At 36.3% G+C, this 18,505-nt stretch overlaps 1 protein-coding gene across 1 annotated transcript in view; it reads right to left on the bottom strand.

Annotated features, from left to right (window-relative positions):
• Nucleotides 1–588: 588 nt before the first annotated feature.
• Nucleotides 589–18,505, bottom strand: part of LOC149787424 (uncharacterized) — an 82,973-nt gene continuing 65,056 nt past the window's right edge. The window contains exons 8-9 of the mRNA XM_089976101.1: nt 5,844–17,895; nt 589–722 (exon numbers count right to left, since the gene is read on the bottom strand). Of these exons, the coding sequence (XP_089832227.1) occupies nt 609–722; nt 5,844–17,895 (12,166 nt within the window). The 3' untranslated portion in view covers nt 589–608. The remainder of the gene's footprint in view (nt 723–5,843; nt 17,896–18,505) is intronic.

The raw sequence follows: 18,505 nt of genomic DNA on the forward strand, positions 1-18,505 counted from the left end.
AAATGAATGTCAGGTGTATATTTACATGAAATGTCACTGTTACAGTTCATATGAAACAGATGATGAAAATAAGTATGTAGGCATTCAATTACAATGAAATCTAAACTTAAGAGTGGTGACAATAACAGTTTTTTCAAAAAGATTTTTTTAATTAAGAAAAACAAAAGGACAATAAACAATATTGGTAAAGAAGTCTATATTTGGCTTTAAAATACTCAACTACTGATGAAATTGCAGTATGATAGAGGACTGCTTTATAACGTATCAACTCAATAGTTGGTTCTCACATGATCTATACAACCATGCTAGTAAATGTCTTTGTTTCTCTCCTCTTAAATATTTGTAGTCAGCTGACAGTTTTCCCACAAAAGTTATGGTGAACGTGATCCTGCTTTAATTACATCTAAGAATAAAAAGTGAATAATATTGATAAATATAAATGCAACATACAAAAGAAATAATGACATCTACATACACTTACTATACAGGACAAGAAACTTAAACCTCTATGTCACTCTCCAACATGAGGTGTTACAAAGCTGCAGCCTCACTCATTTTGTAACCCTGCCAAAAGATAGGCCCACATGTGCCTCTTGTAGCGATCAGAACTAAGTGTACAGTTTTGCAGCTTTTCTTCTATTGGACTGCATTTCTTTGGATTTATTGCGGCTTGGGAACGACTGAAGTAGTGAAATTGTATGTTGCTCATTCCGTCTATGCTCCTGAAAACGAGAGGACAGACATAGTGTAATTTTACATGAGAGGTTATTTCAACTGAAATTCATCAAACCAGTCAAACAATATCTATATTTTTTAATCTTTGGAGCAAACAATTGGAATTGTTCAGTAAATTTCATAAGTATGATTTGGAAAGAAAGAGCAAGATTATATTTAGTTTCCAGGATGCAATGAATAATATAAAGATTTTAACAATACATGAAAGAATATTTCTTAGAAAGGCCAAATTGATGTATAAAGTATCCAGAAAAGACATTCCTGTCTATCTAAGCAATATCTTTCACCAAAGAGATGCTGATGGTACTCCAAATTTAAGGTCCATAACAAGAAAAAATGACATTATACCAAGGCCAAAGAAGGAATTGTTTAAAAAAAGTTTTCAATATACTGGTCCACTGGTATGGAACAACATTCCCAGTGACATAAGGCAGGCTCCTCGCATTTCTTCTTTTCATAATCAATGTCTCAAAAGGATGAAATCTTTAGACAATTGAACAGTTCTAGTAAGATAAACATCACCAGCTTTTCCGTACCTTTTGCATCATTTTCACAGTTGAATTTTTACATGCAGGATAATATTTTATATTTTATATATGTTTATGTGTTCACAGATGCCTGTGCATATGTTCCAGGCTTGGTACTTTGATTTTTTAAATCACTTAATTATTTAGTGTCTAGCAAGATTCTTCACATCATGTTGTATATAACTGTATATATTGTACATAACAGATAGAAGGCCTCAAGGTAGATTAGTTCTGTAACTAATTAAGTTACCTCTCTAAATAAAGTCTTTATTATTTTTATTATTATCACACGATGAAGAAAAATTTTAACTGATTCAAAATAACCATAAATAGAATGGAATAAAATGACTTTGAACTGCATCTGGATGCCTAGGATATCATACATTTGCATAATGTCACTGTATTATCTGCAACATTCAAGATTTAATTGAAAAAAAATATGACTTAATTACCATGGACAACACAGTAGTAATGTGAGTACCATGAAAATCAAGCTGCATACCAGTTTGGATAAAATCCAATAATAATCAAAGAAGTTACTTTGTGGAAATGAAAGTGTGTGCATTGGACAGTCAGGGGCAATGACTCTACTAAACGATGATGAAATGCAATCATTAATAAGGGAGTATGGATATGAAAGTGTGTGGATTGGACAGTCAGGGGCAATGACTCTACTAAACAATGATGACGAATGCTGGTAAGGAACTCAACCAAGATTTCATCAGTATCAAGCTGCATTCTAGACTTGGTTGAAATCTGAAAATAATTAAGTGATTCAATTATGGGTCCAAAATTGAGGGGCTATAACTCTGACAAATAATGATGCAGAATGCTGACAGTTGTTGTTGTTGTTGTTGTTGGGTTTAACGCCATTTTTCAGCACACGACAGGCTATATATGGCGGCCAGTATTAATGGCGGAGGAAGAACCCAGGAAAACCCCGGAAAGAACCACCGACCCATGAGAAGCTAATGGCAAGCTTTCTCACATACCCACATTGGCTGAATCTGAGACTCGAACCGGCGCAGACAGAGGTGAGATGGCAGTGATCCGTAACAGAGAGCACTTTAGACCACTCGACCACTCAGGGCCCCGAATGCTGACAGTGATAGTGTGGAAATGAATGTGGAATGAATGGAAGGTTGGCTGGAAGGATGGGAAGAAAGACCAATTTAATCTCCACTTGCATTTTTTTAAAACAAAAAGCTCAGATACAAATTATAAAAGCCTTTAGGATGATAAAGGTTTATTTAAATTTCAGAATGACTGAATGCACAGTGATATGCACCCATGTGGTGTCATAAGCTTTCTCTAAGTAAAAAAGGATGGCTATTATTTGTTCTTTCCAAATAAAAGCTTCTCTAATAAATTTTTGAATTTTTACCAGATGATCAAATGAAAGTTTTAAAATTTAAAGGAAGCTTTTTTTCTTCAGTTTTTGATACATTGGAATTATTAGTAACATTTCTCTGGTGAAGAATGTTTGAAGAAATTTTTCAGCCAATATATTTCAAATTTCTCGTAGGGTAGTGACCAATTTAACAGATTTCACTAGGTGACTGAAACAGGTGTTTTTATTTTTGACATTTTTTTTAGGACTGTGGTCCATACAAATTCAACAGAAGAACAAGAGTTCAACCTGGAGAAATAAGAGCTCAATATTTTCTTCTTGTTCTAATTAGTATGGTGAGTTTTAGCCTGATGGCATAAAAAACTCCAGGTACTTTTTCTCATTCCCTTATGGCATATTTGAAAGCAAAATCAAACTATTGATTGTTGACACATTTAGAAACTCCAAGATGTTGTTAGTGTATTCCCTGTAATTACCTTGGTAAATAAGAGTATCAGGAATACATATTTTCAAAATGATCAAATTTGTTTCACAGAGGGACCGAAGCATTTCCCTGCATGCCTTATTCAGTTTCCATTTCTGGTCTAGACCTTGAGATTTGGGAGTATTATTTTACAAATATACTGGAAAGTAATCACTGCCACACATGGTGCCATAAGAGAATTTTTAGTAAAAGAGATCAACTGTAGATGGTCAGCTCAGAGGGCTATTCTGTGGCAGGATGGAATGAGGTATACAGTTATCAGTACAAAGGCAATACTGTATTCTAAAACAAGACTTCTACTTTCATTCCTCACTCATTCATACTTTGCAGAACAAAGTGTATGGAGACTACTAAAGTCACCGCTGAAATATAATGATAAATATCAGATTAACTGACAGAAGTGCTTGGGGGTAAGATTTCATTAGGAAAGTATGCAAGCTTTATGTAGACACAAATGGTTATAGCCTGTCATATTGAAATTCAGCTGTGAGGAGTTTTATTTTATGACATTCCTCTAGTCACATATGCTATATCAGTATGTCTTGAAAAGTTATTGCAGCTTATATTATACATTTTTATATTAACTCTTATTTCTGTTAAAGAATCTTCTGATGGCAGAATTAAGCTATTGGGTCATGTTCTGTGTCAGACATAGAAGTGTTACAAGTACAGGAGGTTTCCCTGGTGCGGTATCAGGGGGTTCTCCAGTTTCCATGCTTTCTATACTTTTAAAATTTAGTGAAAACCTTGATAAAATCAGATGCTTTTGGAAGTGTGGCAGATTCCATTGTTTCCTCTTTTTTTTTCATGGTTCTGGCATGTATCATCAATGGATCAGCAGTTTTTTGCTAGTAGTGTAAAGTTCTTTTATTTGTTATGCTCTTACACTATGTAGTTTGAAGCTCTTTCTGTAATAGGATATAATGTCTTGGCATTTTATCTGTCTCATTTAGATTGATTTACTGTATTTTCTGCTTCAATCTTGGGTTGGGTGGTAGCTCACATGGTGCTGGGAGATGCCAAGAGTGTACAATTGGAATCATCCTTTGGTCAACAAATGTCTTTCTAGGAACAGAATTTATGGAAGGTTTCTTCTCTACTCTAGCTGCATTTGCATGGACTTGCCAACAACATTTAGTGGAGTACAGCATGGTATAATGAAACATGGAAGTGATATCTAAACTTGATTCATTCAAGTCGGGGAGGGTAATTATGAGTCAAAGATACAAGGATCTTCCATATGTGATAAGTTGTGTTTTTTTTTAAAGAGCTTTGATGTATGGAGTGCTGTGTCCAATCAAAGTTCTATGGCAATCATACTGCAGATTGTTCTGATTTTCTTTGAACTTGTGACAGTGATTATGCAGGTCTGATGTCTTCTTATTTCTAAACCTTAAGATTAAATATGTCCAAAAGATGAATCTAACAGGCCTATATGCTTTATTCAATGCCATCATATGGGAAAATACAATCTACCTCTAAAATGAAGAGGTCCCAACATACAAAAAGGGAGCTAATTCTAGTACATCATACATAAGGCTTTGACAAGAAAGTACCACTGCTGATGGTCTGCAGCCATGTGTGATAGTATTCCATATCAGTCCACATTCCTTCATCTCTTTCTCTATAGTCCTTCTCCAAGTCTCTTTGGGCTGAATCCTCTTTATCTTCCATCCGGGGTCAAGTTGAGGGCTGTCCTGAGTGGTGTATCCAGTGACTTTCAGTATACATGCACCAGCCACCTCCATTTTCTTTTCTTCACAACCAAGGCAAGAAATATTGATTCTGTCCTTTGCTGCAGATCTTCACTTCTTATATTGTTTGGCCAGAAGATGTAAAAAAATCTTCCTCAGACACTTAATTTGGAAAATTTTAAGCTTTGTGTTCATAGAACAAGTAAAATACCGTGTTTGTTTTTTTATTGAAGGTTTGAATTTTTTAAAATAAAATTCTTTTAATTTTCCAAAGCAGTGGATTTCAACTATGAAAATGGTAGGTAGGTGTGGTCGATGACTATTTAAGAAAGTGCCAAATCACCAATGAAATTTGTCTTTGGCCCCACAACCCCCTTTTCCCCCTGGACTGAATCTAGAATCTGAACCATTTCATCTACTCATCCTTGTAAAGATAATATCAAGTATGATTACCTTCTTCCAAGTAGTGTAGATGAATTTAGGTTGTAAGTACGAGTCTGTGTCAAGTTAGTGTAACATCCATCTATTCCAGCTCAAATTCAGAGTATTTAAAAATGCTATTCAAACTTATGAACTGATATCACATATATATACAGACTTTCAAACTTTATTATGTCAATATTTATTGGATATATTTTGATTGGTCATGTCCCTCCATCCACCAGTACATACATCTGTCCATCAATATATTATCCTTGTTATCTGAACTCTATCTATAGTGACTTAGGGAGGGAGATAACTTTTTATATAATACTTTGCAAGAATGAGTAGATGGAAACAAGGCTTTTCGATCCTGGATGCAACCTTGTTCATGACTATGGATAGCATTTCAATGATGATTGATATGTGTAATGTATATTGATTGCTATGGGTAATGTATATTGACTGCTATGTGTAATGTATATTGATTGCTATGGGTAATGTATATTGATTGCTATGTGTAATGTATATTGATTGCTATGGGTAATGTATATTGATTGATATGGGTAATGTATATTGATTGATATGGGTAATGTATATTGATTCTGAACAAAAAGACTTAGTTAACTTACTTCAACCTTCTCCTTACAAAGTTTATAGACTTGGTATACGTTCTGGACCTTCATACTGTCTGGAAAAAGTCTGCATAGTTCTACCTCAGAGCCATCCTTCCTCAGTACACCATCCTTCACCATTCCTGTAGGCCAAAATGAAGCATCGCCCAAGTAACTGATCATCAGCTGCGTCTCATCAGCATCATCGGAAGACAGACATCTGTGAACAAATAGCTTGACTGCCTTCAACATAACCTCTGCATTGTCTTTATTCTTTGACAAAATGTCACTAACTTTCTTTTCTGTATGTGGATTCAAGCTTACACGCAGTCGGCTGTCCAGAGAATCTATTACACTCTCTGCATTTAGCTCCTCTAAAAGTTCATGCAAAGCTACAATATGGCAAAGTTTGATGCTGTTTTCAGGACTTGGCAACAGGTCTTTGGGAAGAGGATGGTTCAGTATGTTCTTCCAGGAATCCACATAGTCAATAAGGGTGGTTTGAGGGTCTCCTGATGTTTTCTTCAGTAGTGACATAAGTATTCCTGTGTGTGTAAGTAACATAGGAACCTGTCTATTATCTTTCTCCCTCTTAGTTTTGACTGCCTCAACCAATGCTGATGGTAAGGGCTGTTGGTCTATTATTTTTTTAACTTGCTGAGCCATGTGCACATAGTTTCGGAAACGTTCATCTGTGTACACAATAGTTGGCAAATCATCTTCCATCAGCAGATATTTTTTATTTGTTAAGATGGCATTTACAAGAGCTGTCTCTATCTTTTCAAAGTCATGCAAAATCCTTTGTCCATAGCCATATCGCAAATCACAATGTGAAAACACAAGAAAACTATCTTTCCACTCAAAAGAGATAATGTCCCTGCTTGCTGCATCTGATAAGGGAACACACTGGATCTCAGCTTTGCAATCCCTTCTCAAGAAGTTTAGAGACAATGGTTTGGCATTTATGGCTATCTTCAGAGTCTCGTCAATGAATCTGTTCTGCAGGTCAACAAGAGTTGAGAGGACCCTGTATATAAGAGAGTGCTGATCATCCAAAAGGCATAATTTAAGTTGCATGTCATCATGCGCATGTTCTAATTCTGGAAAATCTGGGTCAAATTCTAGAAGAACACTCCTTTTTTCTATTATGTTGGCTATGGCAAGCTTATATTTCTCAAATCTATCTTTTATCAGTTCTCTTTTTGTATCATCTGATTCTCTGCAAATGAAATCTGAGACTCTCATCACAAATGAATCCTTTTTCTTCAAGTGATAGCTTGCTTGGATGACAGATATGAGGTGCCAATTTAAAATGGGCATGATATTTTTCATAAGCTCAACTGAGGGCAGATTCTTCAAAACAAGATAGAGAAATTGGAAATCATTCTCTTTTCTTTCAAGTTCAATTTCAGACAAAAGACTTTTTAGGGAAGGAACCTTGGTGATTCTCCACTCTGAAGGTGAACCTTGAATTCTGTCAGCTTCATTTACCTCTTCTGTGTCAATCACTTCCTGAATCAGATTTTCTAAGGCATCATTAGATAAACCATGCAAAATATTTTGTTTCCTTCTCACTTGCTGGAGAACTAAAAACCTTTGTTTCACCATATTGTCCAATCTGAAAGCAAATTTGTCTTCCCATTCCAATCTCTCTTTCACAGTTATCATCTTTCTTGTGTCTGTACACAACATATCTTTTGTCTCGTGGAGAACAGCATGCAGGAAAACAACAGCATTGTGCTGTTCCAATCCAAGATGGGAACTAACAGTCATCAAATGTTCCTTCAAGGTCTCTACTATTAATTCTTTTGTGTTTTTTGATTCATCACTTGATCTGAGTAATAATTTACTTACATCCTCAACTGAAGAGAACCCAATGGCAATTGATCCAGCAAGACATCCATACAGCAGGCACTGAAGTACATGGTAAGTGAGTCTTGAAAGCTGTCTTAAATCAGACTGCATGCATTTGTCTTGTTGACATCCTTTTCTTGGTATGCATTTAACAACTGTAGAAGTTCTCTGAAGATGTGCAGAAAAGGAAATATTTTTACTTTGAAAGTCTTCTTCCCTACAATATCTGTAATATATTCCTGAATCTCCACGAATATGGTGACAGTCTGGATGATCATGTGCCAGTTGTGTCAAGTACTCCTTAGTATCAGGTACTCCAGGAACATAAAGTTCAGTCAAAATTTGGGGGTTCATCAAACATGTTGAGTAGAAAGACGTAGGATTTCCATTTGCAGACCCAAAACCTGTAAGAATTACAAGCAGGTGACCTACGAATGCTGCTAAATCCTTCTGTTGACATGTGGACTCTTCATGAAGCTGCAAGATCTCTAATTTTGTTTCTTTTGTTCCACACAAAGCCTCAAGCACACAGAGCTGATTTGTGTCCATTTTCTCTTGTTTTGCATTATTGATTACCAAAACAGCATGTGTGTTGTCTGTGTCATTCAGTGCAGAAAGTGTTTTCTTCAGAAAAATGTCACATAAGACTGCACCTCCAAGACAAACCATATTTTCTGAGGATGACATTGCTTTCTTCACCAACTGGTTCATTAGTTCATTGCTGCTTGCTGACCAAAATGAAGTGAAGAATTTGGAAATGCTTGTTGGTACTTGCAGTGAGACAGGACTTGCTTCAACACAGGTATAATTAAATTCTGTTGTCCATTCTAACTCACTAATGCAAGGAAGCAGTTCAGAAAGTTTTTGACAGATTCTTTGTAATTCATATATCCATGTTTTTTTCCCCAAACATTTCAAGAAAAATACTTGCATTGGATGTGATTTAGTCATTGCAGCATTTACAGTTTGTGCAACCACTTGATAGTCTGCAGTTCCATAGCTCTTCTCTTTTAAATATAGACAAAAGTTTGCAAGAAAGCTTTTAATATAAGCTACTGCTGTAACATATCTCAGAGATAATAGATCATGTTGTATTATTTTGTTAGCCTGAAGAAAATAATGTAGGTCTTGTATATGGGCCTCTATTTCACTGTCCTCGAACAAGGCATTAAAAATGTCCTGTTCCAGGATATCAACAAGCATTGCAGAAAATGGTGAATCTGCTTGATTTTTGGCATGTATTGTTTTCAAACATGTATCAATAGACTGGAGAAAAGGTGAAATTTCAATGATTTTATCAAATTCTTCTTCACTGCCCAATACTTGCAGAGAAATGTTTTGATCAGAGCTGAGGTCTGTCATGATAGCATGATGAATAGGGTATTTTAAATGTACCAGTTCATGAGATTGCAGTAGGTCCTCTGCAACAAAATCCATCAACCAGTCCACTATGTCTGTATCTGGATTTGCTCCAATACAACGACTACAGTATGTTGCAATTAACTTCAGTCTAATCTCTTGGTGTCCAGAAAGTTCCAGTAGTTGTCTAATTATAACTCTGACTTCCAGAGCATCAAGAGCATAACCAGCTTGTAAAATCAATCCTAGGTTAACAAGTACGTCTGTCATTTGTTTCAGTGGAATGACGATATGAACAGCAACATCACAGCAAAGCCTAACAGCATACAATGTACCTGGATTTATGGAAACTTGATTAGCAAGACTTACCAAAATGTTAGCTCTTTGGTGCCAACTGCTGATATCTGAAAATATTTTTAATGTCTTCTCAGTTGGAAGCATCATGATGCAAAGTTTCTCAACCAGCCTCTCATAATGTCTTATTTCTATCTCATCCTGTGAACTATCAATCTCAGTTGCTGAAAAATAATTAATTATATCATATTTCTTGTGCACACCATGTAAATTAGCCATTTGGAACTCTTCCAAAGGAGAACCTTTATCTTCTGACAATGTGTCTGACTGACATTCAAGTTCCCAGAGATGTATACTATTGTTAGAGTCATAGGTTCCTTCATTCAATCCAAGGATTGATTTAGCATATGGATCATGAGCATGTGCACTTGTTGCTTCCTCTACATTATTTTCGATATCTTCAGTATTTACTTCAGTTTCTTTTTCATTAGTATTCTCTTTCATGTCATTCAACACTATGTTTTCTGGCAGTTCTGCATCTTGGAAAACTTCTGTATTTTTATCCATATTTTCAAGCTTGCCTTGGGTTTCCAGAATTTTGTTTGTCTCCTCCTCCTCCAGACTCCAGTTTGTTTTCTTACTGACAACAGAATGCTCCTCAGAAGTATTTTCATGCTCATGTAAATCCAGTTTTGTTTCTTTGGATTCCATTTTGGTACTGCCAAAAATGGTCTGCAAAAATGTTGTAATGTCAGTATACTCCTCCTTTATAATGTCTACACACAATTCAATAAGCTGCAGCTCTGCATGGAGGATACTTTCATGAATCCAAACTGTGGCATGCATATTAGCAACAAAATAAGTTGGGGAAAAGTTGGAGTCTGATCCCTTTTTTCCCATCAAGCACCATTTCAGTGCATTGATTCTTTCTTCATTTGGCACAGTCTTTACCATCTCATATGATGTTACATTGCTGAAATCATGTAAATAGTCCTCCTTCCATGTTCTGTAGTCCATCATTGCAATTTCTGGAACTGATTGAGCTATGACTTTCTCATGCTGCCGTACCAAGTCTTGCAACACAACTTCTGGCACATCTCTAGTATCTTCTATTCCTGCAGCTGATTTGACTGATTGAAGAGATTTCAGAAACTCTTGTTTGGTATGCTCAACTTTCATATAAACTGTTCTATAAAAAGGAACTCTAAGATTCAGCACAGGACAGGAACAAACATAGCACTCTGCCCCAGCTGGTGTTGGGGTGTTTGTGATGGAGAAAACTTCTGGGTTTGTAAAAAGCTTTTCCCAAACTTCAAGTACTTCTGTGCAAGCATCTTTAAGGAAAAATGTAGATAGAGTATCAATTTTCTCAAGCTCAATCAAAATTCTAGCCAGAGGACCCCTAATTACCTCTGTAATATAGTTATCCAGGGTACCATAAAATGTTGAGGATGACAAGAGTGCATGACTATCACATGCAACCTCTATTTGCCAGTTTTTATCATCTACTTCTGACAGTGCCTCAATCCAGCTAAATATAAACTTGTCTAAGATTATCAAAAATCCCTCGGCAGAACAAATTTGCTGCATGATTGACTGAATTCCCATAACATCTCTTCCTCTGGAGGTATACTGGATCCTTGTGAAAGCCCAGACTAATTGCTCTTTGATGTCATTTTTTAGAGGTCGTCTGTCCCTAATAATGTTAATCAAAGTGTAAGAAAGAACATTGGGCAGTGGCATTTTTGGTCTCTGTAAACTATCTACCATAACAAGCTTCCAGTTGGTGAGAAAGTTGATTTGAGGCAGTGATTTAATCCCAGAATCAGCTCTGTCCATATGCAGAATTATACATACATGCTTTGCTGATGCATTCACATCCTTTTGGTAGTCCTTTTGCAGCCTCTCAATTGTATTTCTTGCCAACAGTATTTGGGTTTCATCATCAAAGGGTCTGCACTGAAGTACAAACAGCAATTTCTTTGGGTCTGACCAAAACTGTTTAATTCGCAGAGTCATCTGTTTCTCTGATTTAAAAGCCCCCAATTTCTCAACCTGGCTTGGAATTTCTGTCAAAAGGGAAGCAATACTTGTGTGAATGTTACTGTTTGTAAATAACATAATCATCTTGCACTTTTCGTTATTCTGACAAGAGATCTCTGTCTGAAGAAAGCTTTGAAGTCCACTGTGAATTGGAAGTTTGAGATAATCATTCAAAATACGCTTCACCTCCCTTTCATTATCTATTCCATATTCCGACAAAGGCAATCTGATTGCAGCTTCTGGTTTCATTATCCAAATTAATTTTTCTAAACACTTAGTGTTCGTCTCCTCAAAAATGTCATATGACTCACTTACATTCATCTCAATGTAGCATTTATGTACTAGAGAAGGAATCATGTCTGGACCAAAAACTGGGAAAACATCATCTGGCTTGAAATGCTTTGCTGGTATGCAAATAATTTTGTCCACAAAATCAATCAAATCTTTAATCAAATCAACTTCATCCTGTGCCAGAACATCTGAAAATTTTAAGCTCTGCTTTTCAAAACGATTAAGAAATGGTGGATCTGCAAAGTTCAGATTGCTTTCTTCAACAAAAACTATGCATCTAAATTCATCATGGACTTGACACAAGGAATTACTGTGGGGCCCCAATGCTACCCTACAGTTTTTTGTTTGTCCAACCATTGTGTAGTTCTGATTAAGCATGTCATATAAGCTTCCATAAATATTTTCCAAATCTTTCAGAATGAGAACAAGACCTTGTTCCATGCAAATTATAATTTTGTTAAGTATTCTATAATAATATTCATCAGTTTGATCTTCTTCAAACTTGCTTCCATAGATTGTAAATTTCTCTCGACCAAGTCTGTCAAGTTCCTGTTCCACAATATCCAATGCAGCATCACCACTGGTAATCAGCATCAAGTGCCGGGCCATCTCATCCTTGATATTTTCAGTTATCAGATCAAGGACTGGTACGTCAGCATTTTGGAGAGTATGTAGATTTGCTTGGAATAATTCATGTAGGGTCGAGCGTTCGGAGGGTAAACCACCAAAATTTCTTTGCAGACCCTTCATTATAACAGTCATTTTTGTTTCTTCATTCTGATTACTACATGACACTTTGGACAATGTTCTTGCTATATACTTAACAAGAGAGTAATAGTCACGTAATCCATGAAAATTGGGGAATGTTTGTCTTTTAACATACTGTAGATAGGATTTTGCCACACAATGCAACTCTTTATCAAGTTCTACGGAGGTGAAGGTCTCTGATTTTGAAGGAATCACTTCACTGAAGGCATCATTTCTTCTCTTTTCAAGGGACTTGCTAATTGACTTCCCTGTTTCCATCAATTCTTTCTCATCCATTTCAGGTCTTGAAAGATATATTGCTCGATTCATTTTAGCAGCATCCAGTGCCCAATTTGAAATGCCAACTACAGCTACATCTGGAAACTGTCTTCCAACTGGTTCTAATAAGCTGTGAAGTACTTTTAGAGGATTGAACCTGGATCGTTCTGCGAGTCCTATTTCATCCAGAATGACAACCGATAGTACTTCATTCTTATTATCAGTTTGGTGCCTCTGTGCCTTCTCAAAGACTTTGATTATACCATCGGAAGTGGAGGATTCTGAACCTTGAAAGGACACACAGTAGAGCTGTGGTAAAGATCGGAAGAGATCATTCCTTGAATCTTTACCTCTGAGATTGCTTCTAATTACTTGCATTGAAAGAGATTTACTGCACCCAGGTTTGCCTACAACAAATATTGGAATCCTATTCAAGATGCAGACTAGTATGACAAAGACATTTTCCTGTAAAGCTGTGTTTTCAGCAGTTCCTGTTGGCTTTTCCATTTCACTTAGGATGCTTCTCTGCGTTTTGATGATAATATCTCCTATCATGTCCTCTTTATATTCAAACATATTTAGTGTAAAAATATCTGCTATGTGTTCTCTGTATCTTTTTCTGTCCGATGCATTAGAGAATCGACTGTGGTAGCAATGGGCTAGGGACAAAATCATACATTCAATCAGAAATTCTATCTTTGTATATAAAGCTTTTCCTTTCAGCTTGATCAGAAAGTCTGGAAACCATTTTGCCAACAATTTGCATCTATTCACATCTCGCAGACTGACACAAGATTCTGATTGTTCAATATCTCTAGTTACTTTCTGAGACATAATTATAAGGTCTGCAAATAAACTGTCCATTTCTGGACAACCATCAAAGACATCTTGAATCATGCGATGAATATACATTTCTTCATCTGCTTCATTAATACTTCCAAAGTCCCATACAAAATCCACCATTGCTTCAGGTAATGGAAAGACTCTGTAGACCAAGTGTGATAGTTCATCCATCTTCACCATTCCCTTAAGGCCTGATGTTAAAATTGTATCATGTCGCCTGCATTTATAGGGATTGCATGCAGCCATTACCACAAGGTTTGGAGCAAGGGAATGCCCAAAACATCTGTGATGACAAACAATATCACAAATAATTCCAAGGTGATTGCATGTGTTGATTTCATCCAGGAAAAGCCAAACAGGATTAGAGAGGCTAATCAATGCCTCCTTGTTTATATATGTTACTTTCTGCACAAGACAGTCTTCTTCAATCCCAGCATGTATTGAAATGATTTTTAAAGAAACCCCACAAATTCTAGACAGGTACTGAAGAAGTGATGTTTTCCCACAACCAGTCTCCCCCATAATAATCACAGGTATGTGAGCCTGTACTCTCAGCATTATGAGAACCATCTTCAGCAAGTTGTCTGGTGTTAGAGCATAATCCTTTGCCATGTCTTCCAGTTTTGTCTTTGAGAGTGGTGTTGGGTTAGTTCGTGCTACTCGCTGAAGAATATCTTGTAAATCAGATCCTGACATTGATTTAAAGTCCGGAAGTGTCTTTCTGACCTGCCTTTCAAACAGGTCTTTTATGTTTGGAGGTACTTTTGATTTGTCTCTATACATTGCAGACAGTGTCTGAATATCCTGACTGTGGAAGAGAAATATAAGGTGGTTGGTATCCTCCCATCTTACCATTCCTTGTACTCTTAACTCTGAAGATAGACTGATCTCTTTTTGATATTCTCCTCTAGGACTAAATGCAATCTCTGATGCTATATTTAAGGATGAAACTTGAAGCAATCTGCAAGAATTAATAGATCGCGTGGCAAATTCTCTGGATGATCCAAGAAGAGCAAGGACAAGCTTACTTTTGACTTCCATCCTATCTGAACCTACTGCTGCTTTGAGAGTATTGCTTCTAAAATAGACACTACATGATAACCTCTTCAACTGGTCTGCTAGAACATTTATAAAAGTCTTTGCTATGGTAAAAGACATATCTTCTGGTCCAGGGAAATACTGCTGTAGTAATGTTTTGCAAACATTCCTTTCTAGTGGTCTCACGGCCCTTATGCCTGTGAAATGCAAGTCTATTCTGTCAAGTGTTTCATCCCTTAAAGCTTTCAGATAGTGACATACTACCTGGACTGGACTATTTAAGTGAACACTTACAATGAAGTTATTATAATTCTGCCATGCCAAATTCTCTCTACAGAAGGAAACTGCTGTCTGCAGGCTATCTTTCAGCTGATTACTAACAGTGTTGGCAATCTCTATAAAAATATGTCTTGTTGGCAAATGTACAAATGAACTACCAGCTGAAGAAAATCCTAAGATGACAATTTCAAACAAAAAGGCGTCCAGCTCCATTGGGTTGTCAACAATCCCAATATCAATATGAAGGGCATCTTTGGACTTAATCCTTAGTTTAGAAAGACGCTTCACAAGGTCTGCTTTGTGTACAGGTCCACTTGTGTGAAGTGTTAGCACATTCTTCCCCAAACAATGTGCCCTTTGTCTGATTGTTTCAGTTTTTCCAAGTCCTGGAACATCCGATGTAATACAGAGAACATTAGGCCAAGTCTGTTGTAAGATATCTTCAAATGCTCTATCTGACAAAGGATGCACTCTGCTAACAAAATCACTGAACTCATTTACAAAGGGGTGATTGTCTGTGCCTCTGCAAATAATGGCAAGTAAGTACGGACAGTCCATAGGAAAGTGTCTAAGAGTCTCAACAAGAAGAAACTGTAAATCATTTGGAAGTAGCTCTACATTTGCAATACAGAATAGAGCTTCATTTATTCCAACTTCATGTGTTTGGGTACACCGCTGCAGTAGCAGTTCTAATTCTATCCATGTCGTGTTTTGGTTGCAAAATACAACCTGATACGATTCTGGTAACTTCTTGGTTGTGTTATTATACAGAGCCATTACAGTCCTTACCACCAAACTACTATTTATTTCTAATGCAACAAGCTTAAGCTGTCCTGGCATGACACAGTCTTCAATTCTTATGGATTGCTCAACATTCTTTGGTATCATTCTGCAAACAGGCTGCAAGTTTTGAACAGCATATTCCAGAGTCAGGCCCATGTTTTGAAGGATAGTAGAATCAGCCCCATCAGTGTCTAGAGAACAATAGTACTTCCTGATATCCTGTAATTCAATTTCTGGATGGATAAATCTGAGCATAGTAAGGACTTTATCGTGTCCCTTTTCATTCTTCAAGAAAGTGTAGAAAGCATGAATTTGACTTCCATAAAAAAAGTTCATGTAGTAATAAATTTTGCGACACTGTTGAAGATCTTCACACCAAGTAAAATATTTCTGTTCTAAATCTTCCTTCAAAGCTGCCAGATCTTTTATATTTTTCTTTTCCATAAATTTCTCAAACCTGAGGTGACCTGAATGATGCAAATTTGTCAAAAGCTGACTTATTTCTGAAGCAACATTGACATTTCTTACAAATATTTCAAAACTCTGTTTTCTCTTTTTCTTTTCTTCATCTGACATCCTCTTGTTTTCTGTGTTCATAAGCATCAATGCTCGACTTCTTAGGTCTAACATGTTATCCTGTGTAAGATTTATTTTCTTCTTATTCTGTGCATATTGAACAGTGAGAAAGCAAACTTCCTGTTCAATTTTAAACATGAATATTCCTTTTTTATTGACACTGTAAATTTTTTTTCTCGCAATTTCACCCCTGTTAGCTATATTTCTATACAGTGATTTCAAATTGTGCAGATTGTCCTGGCATTCTGTTACTTTTGAAACAAAAGCATTTGTGTTGACAGCTGCTGACTGTTCCGAGACTTTCCTGAAAAATAATTCTATGTTTGATCCAAAGTCTTCATTCAGAAATGGCTTGAGAAATCTCTTTACATCGATGAGACCTGATACAGTGGCTTCATTGACAGACTGTTCTGATAGCTCCTCTACGGATTCAATTAGGTCTATTAGATCAACATCTGCCACTGTTTTAAGAAATCTGATAAGAGGTGGTGCTTTTGCTAGTGCTTGAAGTATCCTCACACATTCTTCATTGACCAGTGAAGCAATCTTCATGAGAGTTTGTAACATGTTGTCAACTTCAGTCCATGTAACAGCACCAAAATCATGTTCTCTCAGGCCTTCAAATCGGTCAATTGCTTCTGAAAGTTCACTGTTTTGGATAATCAGCTCAAATGCTGGTAAAACATTATTCATTGCTTTGACTTGTTGCAGATATTTACTTCTGTTTTGAAATCTTTCCAAAGATTCCCCTGTACGAATCTGAATATCAAGGATGGTTTCTGCAAGCTTCGTTTCTTCAGTTATATCAGAATTCTTGAACATATTTACAATATGCTCTAATGGCGTATCAGTATCATTGCAGGTACGCATCCAGTTTTCTTTGTACTTGTAGCTACCTTCTTCATACAGAGTCCTCAAATACATCGAACAAACTCTGGGATACTGCATGTCACTATCATCTTGTTCTCCAAAAAGAGATCCAACAGTATCGTCAACTTCACTTCTTTTCAAAGAATTTTGAAGTTTCTTATGTGTAGTTTCTTTTATCTTTTCAATCACATCTAAGCAGGAGTTCCAGAATACATTTGAACCAATATATTTATCCAAATCAAGACTGCACTTTGGCAAGTCTTCACAATTGTACCAAATCTTCAGTTGTTCCCTTATATAGCTATTGCTACAACTACCCTCTTTAAGCCTCATTTCCACACATCTGAGATGTTCGTCAAGTTTAATAAACTCTTTTGGGAAGAACTCTACCGGAATTCTGGTTCTTGTTTTATCCAGTACTGTTCTAGCAAGTCTTACATTTTCCCTCTCTTTTTTAACCATGGATGTGGCTTCCTTCCACAGTTTGTCAATTTCTTTACTACTCTTCATGCTTGTACAAATTAAAAGATCTTTTATGTCTTGTTCTGTAGCAGGCCTCAAACTTTTTAGTCTTTCAAAGTATTGCCATGGCATTTGTTCATACTCAAGTTCCTTCAAAGTATTTGAAATACACTGTACAGCTTTCTTGTAAATACCATAGCTTCTAATCAAGTCTATCTTTTTACCTTTAGCATCAATTAAAATTTTCCAAAATCTATGCATATTAACTATCTTCAGAAAGTTCTCTGAATCATTGTCTCCAAATATGTTCCCATATATGTTCATTATACTTTGTAGAATCATGGCTGTTGGCCTGAAAATAGAAAAGAGACATACAAATAGACATCTATACTATTACAATTAATGCTGCATGCAAAATATAGGGAAGGGGGTGTAAAAAAAAAACTAATTTTAATGATATAATACTTATCTTTGATTTCCATCTTTTGCTTTCCAGATTGAAATACCCTGACAATATGATGAGAATTCATCCTCTCATAGGGTGAATGAAGGTTTTAGAAGTATAGAACACCCCTAGTTCACCCTGTAGCTACCTTGCCCATGTGCACATTCCTTCATTATTTTGCAGTATGAACCCGAAACTTGCAGGATATCAGTGCGGGGCAGGAGGAGAGAATCTGTCAACAACAAATAAGTTGAACCTTTAAAGGGGAGGAAAAGATGCTTCCTACCCTTTCTTTGCCTTTAGAAGCTGCCAAATAAAAGTGTAAAAGTAAATAGGGAGTGAAACAACTGATGGAATCTGGTCTGTTGATTTTAAAAACAAACTTCACTGGTAAAGGTAAAAAAAATGACTCATAATTTCCACTGAATCTTATCTATTGATACTGCTTGTTCATTCATCTTGTGGACACAAAATATAGCAAGAAATCTGAGGGTCTGGTTCTCGAAGGAAGCTCCAT

The sequence above is a fragment of the Sinohyriopsis cumingii genome, chromosome 12 (genome assembly GCF_028554795.1).
Source record: "Sinohyriopsis cumingii isolate HCF-2022 chromosome 12, ASM2855479v2, whole genome shotgun sequence".
Taxonomy (NCBI): Eukaryota; Metazoa; Mollusca; class Bivalvia; order Unionida; family Unionidae; genus Sinohyriopsis; species Sinohyriopsis cumingii.